Source organism: Melanaphis sacchari, unplaced genomic scaffold (assembly GCF_002803265.2).
Source record: "Melanaphis sacchari strain LSU unplaced genomic scaffold, SCAv2.0 Contig835_pilon_pilon, whole genome shotgun sequence".
NCBI classification, from domain to species: domain Eukaryota; kingdom Metazoa; phylum Arthropoda; class Insecta; order Hemiptera; family Aphididae; genus Melanaphis; species Melanaphis sacchari.
In genome coordinates, this window is record NW_020271589.1 from 1 (window position 1) to 8,270 (window position 8,270).

The 8,270-nt window shown below is 32.2% G+C and overlaps 2 protein-coding genes across 2 annotated transcripts; one reads left to right on the top strand and one right to left on the bottom strand.

The window, feature by feature from the left end:
• Window positions 1-126: 126 nt before the first annotated feature.
• Window positions 127-1,074, top strand: LOC112602132 (methionine aminopeptidase 1D, mitochondrial; the record flags this gene model as incomplete). Its single annotated transcript, XM_025350068.1, has 1 exon — window positions 127-1,074. A coding segment is annotated over one exon (798 nt), but the record flags the coding sequence as incomplete, so codon positions are not given.
• A 746-nt stretch (window positions 1,075-1,820) lies between these two features.
• Window positions 1,821-7,952, bottom strand: LOC112602131 (sestrin homolog; the record flags this gene model as incomplete). Its single annotated transcript, XM_025350067.1, has 7 exons — window positions 1,821-2,132; window positions 3,086-3,421; window positions 4,461-4,720; window positions 4,876-5,056; window positions 6,484-6,666; window positions 6,819-6,998; window positions 7,761-7,952. Coding segments are annotated over 7 exons (1,419 nt in total), but the record flags the coding sequence as incomplete, so codon positions are not given.
• Between the last annotated feature and the right edge of the window lie 318 nt (window positions 7,953-8,270).

Here is an 8,270-nt window from a genome sequence, read left to right on the forward strand (position 1 = left end):
CGCGGTGTACTTCGTTCAGTTACGTATTGCTCTAATGGACCAAGTTCGGGCCAACAGTTTCGGGGCGTACGACGTGGTGGGACTTGGGCGAGGTCAGCGAACCGAGGACGGGCGTGAGTGCGTCGCGCGGCCGCCACTGCGGCCACCGGCCAACCGAAACCGAGGAACCCCGCGCACGACTGCCGCCGAATCCACGGCCGGGGCCAGATCGAGTTGATCCGGCAGAGCTGCAAGCTCGCCAAGTTCGTGTTGGACAGCGCCGCGGGCCGGCTGACGGCCGGCGCGACCACCGACGACGTGGACCGGTTCGTCCACGACCTGATCGTCGACAACGGCGCGTACCCGTCGCCGCTGAACTACAGAGGGTTCAGGAAGTCCGTCTGCACGTCGGTGAACAACGTGGTGTGTCACGGGGTGCCCGACGACCGGCCGCTGCTCGACGGCGACCTCGTGTCCGTCGACGTGTCGGTGTACCTGAACGGCTTCCACGGCGACTGCGCCGCCACCTATTGCGTGGGCGACGTGGACGACCGCGGCGTGGAGCTGACGACCGTGGCCGAGCGGTGCACGCTCGAGGGCATGCGGGCCTGCGGCCCGGGCAAAGGGTTCGCGGACATCGGCAAAGCCGTCGAGTTGTTCGCCCGCCGACACGGCCTCAGCGTCGTGTCCAGCATCACGGGCCACGGCATCGGCACGTACTTCCACGGGCCTCCCGTCATCTTCCACTCCACCCTGCACGGATATCCGGGCGTCATGAAACCGGGCATGGTGTTCACCGTGGAGCCGGTGATCTGCCAGGGCAGCGGCGACGTGGAGATGTTGGGAGACGGGTGGACCATAGTGACGGTCGACGATTCCAGGGGCGCTCAATTCGAACACACCATACTGATCACCGATAGCGGTTACGACGTGTTGACCGTTTGACGAGATCCTCCTGGGACATGGCGACGACGACGACGTTTTTTAGACGACCCCGTTTGCGGGCCAGCGCAGCGCCCATTTATTTGTTGACAATTATTATTAATATATGTGTAATATAAAGAATTTGTCACATCAGCTGTGAGTGTGATATAATTTGACTTGAAATTTTTTCTCACACTGTTACCCCCGGTCGATCAATACACGTTTTGTTTTATCTGTTGAGATGTATAAATGTGTAGCCTGACCTCTGAATTTGATCGACACAAAACCAATGCATACGGTTAGGCGGTTGCCCGGTTAGATTCCGAACGTGCAAATCTGTCGTCAAACGACATTCAGGTACAACGGTTGCCGTCGACTATTTCAAAAAAGATAATACATTACTAAGGGATGGGCAATAAATGAATAATTTTAAACTTGTCATTATTTTATTTTTAATAAACACATCAAAAATAAATATTATTAATTGATTACCAATAACGATGATCAAATGTTTAAACTTTGTTCTTGTTCTTGACTTTATTAAACGTATAACTTGTTTTTAAATTGTATGTAGATAACAATTATTAGTTTGATTAACATTTCTAAAATTTGTACTAATTTCATAAAAAAAAAATATATATATGTATTATATTCAAGAATAAAAATAAAATATACAAACAAACATGTATAAATGAAAACAAAACATAAATCGTAAAATAGTGTTGAGTTCAATAATTATGACTGTAAACATTGTTTAGTATTTGTAAAAAAATATGAATTATAGTATCCAATACGGCAATACTAATTGATATATATATATTTTTATAAATGATATAATGTCGGTATAAAATTAAAGTATCACATTAAAATATAATTATAAAATATTGAATATTCAGTTAATATAAAATACAAATTTGTAAAAACAATGATAATATAAAGAATGTCGGCAAATGTTGTGAATTGAAATAAATAGATTAAATTAAGCTAATACAAAAGTTAAGCAAAGTAAAATATGAGAACAAATCATGATTTCCCTTCAAGTAAAAATCGTATAACCAAAATTGTATACATGTTGATAAATTATAACAAAAAAAAAAGTATAACATGTTTTAAAAAATATATATGTAAGTGGTTACTGTATATCATAACATGTAATTCATGACAGCCCGCAATACAAATAAAAGTTCAGACTGCATTCGTGCTTCCATAATCATTAAATTTATATGAATCTGAAACATTTGAAACAAAATATAAGTACATACAATACATCACAAGTAAAACTTTTATTTTAATAAATTTTATAAATAAAAAAAATGAGGAGAGTTGCTCTGCTACAATGTAGATATTAATGTTACCTTGTTGGCACAGTCATGGATAAGTTCGATTCTTAGCTGATCTTTGGCCAATCAAATAAAGCGTGAGTAAACAATTGAAAGAATAAAACATTTTAGTATAATATTTGATGGAATTCATTCACATCGATATATTTAGCAATGATAATATTAATTTAATGAACAAACGCTAAGGAAGACACTAGGTAAATTCTAAGGCTATTAATGAGATAAACAATGTTATGAGCACAATTGTAGAGGAAGGATATATCATTAGATAAATTATAACATTACATTTTACACGATTCAGTCATAAATCAGGATGATCAGGTATCAGCCTATTTGTAGAAAATAACTAACTGGGTTTAAAATGTTTTACAGCAACTGGAAGTAGTAATTTCTAAATAAATTTTGTTTATTGTATTAATAAAATAAAAAAATAGGGGACTCTGTGGCCACTGTGGAGTAGTAGATAAGTTAAAAATAAAATAAAAATCTAATATTTTAAAAATTTTAGTATACAAAGAAAATAATAATACATGTAATAACAAAAAAATTCAAGTTCTTAACAACAGTAGAATTATAACAATATACCTACCTAACTAAACTCATTTTTTATGAGATTAAAATAGATACAATGAATGCTAGTTAGGAGCAAACTTTTCAGAGTTAGCGTGTGGAATAAATAACAAGAAGTGTTGTATTAATCTTATATAACTTTCTAGAAAATTTAAAAGCATTCTACTAATGTATTCATATTTGTGTACATGCTTATGATTTAAGTAAATAATTAAAACTGTTTATAATTAGATTTATAATACAAATTATTATAAATTGTGTTTTAATGTTACCTTTTCGCTTAATTCAAAATGTTTAAGTGTATTATCAGTAGTTATTTTGTTCAAACGTTCTGGGTAACAAACAGCAGTCTTGATAAACACTCTCAATTGAGATCGAAGCAACTGTGTAACATCTTCATAATCATAATCATCATTTCTCATTCCGTAAATACAATAAATATAATTCCAAATTGCTTCACGGAACCTTGAAGTATCAATATCAGGGCGACCACCCATTGTATAATATGTCATGTTGTAAGCAGTTTGGAACTTTTTATCCAATATTAATCCAATGTCATTAAATAAACGGTTAATTAATGAATAACCATGATGATTCCAAGAAAATTCCTGAAAATAGGAACAATTATAAGAATTGATACCATTAAATACTATACTCTGTCCAGCGAGAAACACTGTGGCTTGCCAAAAATTGAATCTTCTACACATTCACACGTGACACCCTACTATAATGGAACCATTCTCTATGGTAGGGTGTTGAGTGGAGGTGCACATAATCGGAGTGTTCTCTCGCTGGATAGAGTCAATTTATAATATTTTTAGTGTTAAATTCTATTAGAAAAAAACGAATTAATAATAAACAACATTATTCAACTTAGCCTTGGTTAAAATTAATAATTTTTTGTTTTGTTTCAGTTGAAACATATAATACAGACACTAATTACAATAAATAATTTTATGATTTTCCTCTTTTTAATCTCAAACAAATTTTAAATGTAAATACAAAATAGTGGAATAAAATTCAATATTCTTTGATAGACAAGATTTGTAATGGTCTTTATGTATTTACATCAAAAATATGTCCAGAGTTAAATAAACAATCATGATTGCAAATCATATAAGTAATCATTGCAATTGTTTTTATGAATATTTGATTTTAAGATTTATTTATTTTTTTTTTTAAATAATGTACCTAAGTGAATATTTTTATATGCCATATTTTTACTTATTATAATAGTAATAAATCTATAACAAATTGTAACCATTTAAATAAATAAAAATATACTTGTTTTTTGTTAGCCAAAACTAAATCCACGAGTTAGCCACTCAATAAGTAATCTAGAGATTGAAAAAATAAATTATAAACATCTTCAAACTCCAAGAATCTATTGATATAAATTTTATTCAAAATGGTCAAGTCTATCAGATGTTATGATCACAATAGATGCTCAGGTAAATAACTGTACATTAGAATATTATTTTTATTCCTTGAATGACTTAATTAGTTAAAAAAAGGGTAAATCTTATATTTAAACAATTCTAATGTTCAGGTTAAAAAAAGTTCTAATAACACATTAAATGTAATAAGATATTATTTGCATTGCATAAACATTACATACTACTTTTAATTTAAAATTATTTTAAATACCTGCAAAATAAATGAAGATTGTTGAGCAAATTGTCGACGTGAGCAATCTAAATAAGAATATCCAGAATCTTCAACAAATGGTTTAATATCTGGATTTAAACCATTATCAGCAGAAGTATCACTGTCACATAATTGACTCTGAACAAGTTCATATCTCTGTATACGTTCTTGTTCTGTGGCTGGTTCACTTAGCTTTTTCATTCGTTCCACTATCGGTTCAAGACCTTCGTCGTCAGATATAACGCTTTCATCAGCATAACCTAGATAATTTTTTGTTTTTAATAGAGAGTAATTAGTAAATAATATTATAAAAGGTTTATTTTGGTTCAAAAGTGGTGTAACTTATTAATTTTAATTAACATATACATGGAAAACATTAGATGTATTAATTATAAAGTCTTGATATATTAAATACCTCTTAAGCATGGTTTGCTTCTACGTCTAAAGTAAACACCAGATACTTTTACAGCTCGTGGTATCTCATCATTTAAGTTACAAGCAAATACAAAGCTACACAAACTATGAAAATGAACAAGTAATATAATAGCATGTCCTAAATCTGACAATGACCATGAGTTTGGACCTTTGACGACTTTCTATAAATAAAAAAATTAAACACTTTAAAAGTTTCCTTGTATGTTAAAACCAGTATTACTTTATAGTTAATTATTATAAAATATATAAAACTAATAGTAAATTATAGTTAAGCATTTATTTATCATTTAACTGGCATAATATGTATTACTATAAATATAAAATAAAATAAGTTACACATTTTTTATATCACATTATAAAAAGTGAATTAATACTAAAAATAAATATTCAATGTGATATTAATAATAACTTATAAAAATTAAAAATACCTATGTTTATTATATAAACACTTTATTTAAATTAATAAGTAACAAGTTTTAACATAATAAAATAAAAAAAATCATAAATACCCTTAGTATAAATGTTAATTACAATACATTTTTTTTTATTGGCACTAAATATTATACAATTGAATAGAAACTTCAATTATTTAATTCATTATCATTTATCATGAATAAATTTATTTTTTTTTTTTACAAGAAAAATATTGTCAACATACATAGTAAGACATAAAAATAGTTGTCATAAAACATCAAAATAGGTCAAAAAATATTATTTAACTTTTGAATTATTATAATTTGAAAATTATCTTTAATAATTAATTATTTATAAAGATCTATATTATGTAATCTATACAATGACCATTTATTCAAATATTCTTAAAATTTTGATACTAAATATATGTATCAGACATTAAACAAAATTTCAAGTGCTGAACACTATTTTAATTTATATCATAGAAATTCATATTCTTATAAAATATTCCAATTATAAGGTTATAAAATTGTCACCTAACTAATGTCTTAGAAACACCAGTGTATGAATTAATTAAAAAAAAAAAAAATTATTATTTTAAAATACAGCATTATTCTATAGTTGATTACCTATATTTTATTGGTAGGTGAAATAAATTGATTTTCAATAACAACAATTATCAGTGGTCAAATTATAATAGAGGTATCACATAATGTGGACAGTATAAATATTTTAAACTTAACTTTGATAACAAAGAAATGTATTATTGAGATACCTTTCATCCACTTTAATACATCACAATATATTGAACAAATTATAATTATTACTTTACACACTTGATATAAATATTAAACACATATTGATACATTTTTTTTATGTTAAAAATATGCTGATACATTTTAAAATGTATGTCTATAACCACCTAAAGATAAGTTAGCAGATAAGTTATAATATTAGTATCATAATTTCAATTTTTGTTGATTACATTTAATCTACATGGTTTAAAAATAAAATTTATATATTTCATTGCAACAACATATTTGTCTCAATCGGTAAATATATAAATATATAGGTAATACATAGATAGGTAATTTAAAGTAAAATTATATCATCAATTGAAGCAACAAAAACAGAGAATAATTTATTTATTCTAATATTTAATTTAAATACATACTTGGATATCTTCTTTTGTTACTAGCCAAGGTCGATGAGCTAAAATCTTGTTGATTTCATATAAATTACGAAGTTTACGTGGCACATGTGAGAGACCAAACAACCAACTAGGATCGCCATTATGTTCCAAAAATTGTTTTTTATGAAAATTTATTAAATACGTACACTTGTGCCGACCAGCTGCCTAAAAAAAAAAATAATTTTACAATAAAAAAAAAATATAAACATTAAATTTTATTGCAAAAGATTCTTGATTAAAAATTATTTTTCAATTTTATATTATTGAGATTTAAAACTTCATAGTTAAGATATACAAAGTAATTATAATTTATTTACCATGATTGCAATGTAGTGCCGATATTGAATAGGCAATGGTCCTTCTCTATAAATTATAAACTCTTGCAAACTTAGAAAAGCCTCAAGGTATGTGCTATGAAATTTCATAATATTTGTCACATGATCCAATCCATAAACCTTATTAGCGTTTGATATTACATGATCCACTACAATCTCTGCCTAAAAATGTAAAAAATAAGTATTAACCACAAATTTAAAAACTATAATGTTAAAAAATTACAGTTTTTAATGATTTGATTTTATAGTGTGTTAATTGAAAAGTAGACACTTTCAGTAAGAAAAAATTTTGCCACCCACAGGAATAAGATAATAAGATTAAATTAAGACTAATTTTAAACAGCAATACTAACCATTAGGTACCATTTAATATTAATATTGAAGTCACGTTGAGTACATAATTATTAAACAAAGCATAAGTCTATAGTTTGAGTATTACATAATAATGATATGAAAAATATACTAGATGTGATAAATTCTTATTGTTGTTGTCCAATATCGCAGTGCCTAAGCAGCGCGTTCTATGTTCTATTACCAAGGATAAAAAAATAAAAATAAAAATAAAAAACTGAAAAACTATATGGTTGTTGGATTGACAGAAATGAAAAGTAACTGTGTAACAAACCCATTTTATTAGTCAACTCTATTTAGTAGATATCAATTCAGTCGGGCTACCATTAACAAATCAATGATCATTAAACAACGGTTTTTTCCCCCATATCTTATGCGTTATACGGTTGCGTACGAATCGGTCAATTGTATACGTCCACGAGCAGATTCGAGAGTCGAAAAAATTCGTCAAATTGCATTTTCGTCGGCTATTTCGAAATTTGAGGAGGGAGGGCGACGGAAAAACGTTATCCGGTCGCTAAAGACCAACGACACCCGGCGGACTCATCAAACCAAATGCTCAGCACTGCTTACCGCTTCCGCCAACGCGTCTCGAAGCGTTTCAGTCGCATCCTGGGGCAGCGCGGCACCGTCGTCTGTGAGCGATGTCGTTCCGTTGGCCGTCTCGCCGTTGGCGTCAACATCGTTGTTGTTTGGGACCTCCGTTTTCGCGACGAGAGAACAACCGACACGGTGGAAAAACGGGGAGAACGCGAGCGGTCGTCGCTACTCGCGGTGGGTACGACGGCGAGCACACCAGAAAACGCGGATCGCGCTGGCGATAACAGCTGACGAAATCTTGCCCGTAGATCGCGTAGACGGCACAGGCTTCGAATGTCGGCGGGAGGGGAGGAGGACCGTTGTGCGAGGCGCGAGTCGAGTGGAGCGCGGGCGACGGATGGATGCGTGCAGCGTGCTACCCACCGACAACGGGATACGGACAACGACTGAGTACTGACGGCGCTCAGTGTTTACGGTGTTGGAGGTTGGACTACTTGCCACTTGGTCATCGGTGCGGTCGCGGCGCTGCGGCACCGTGTTGTT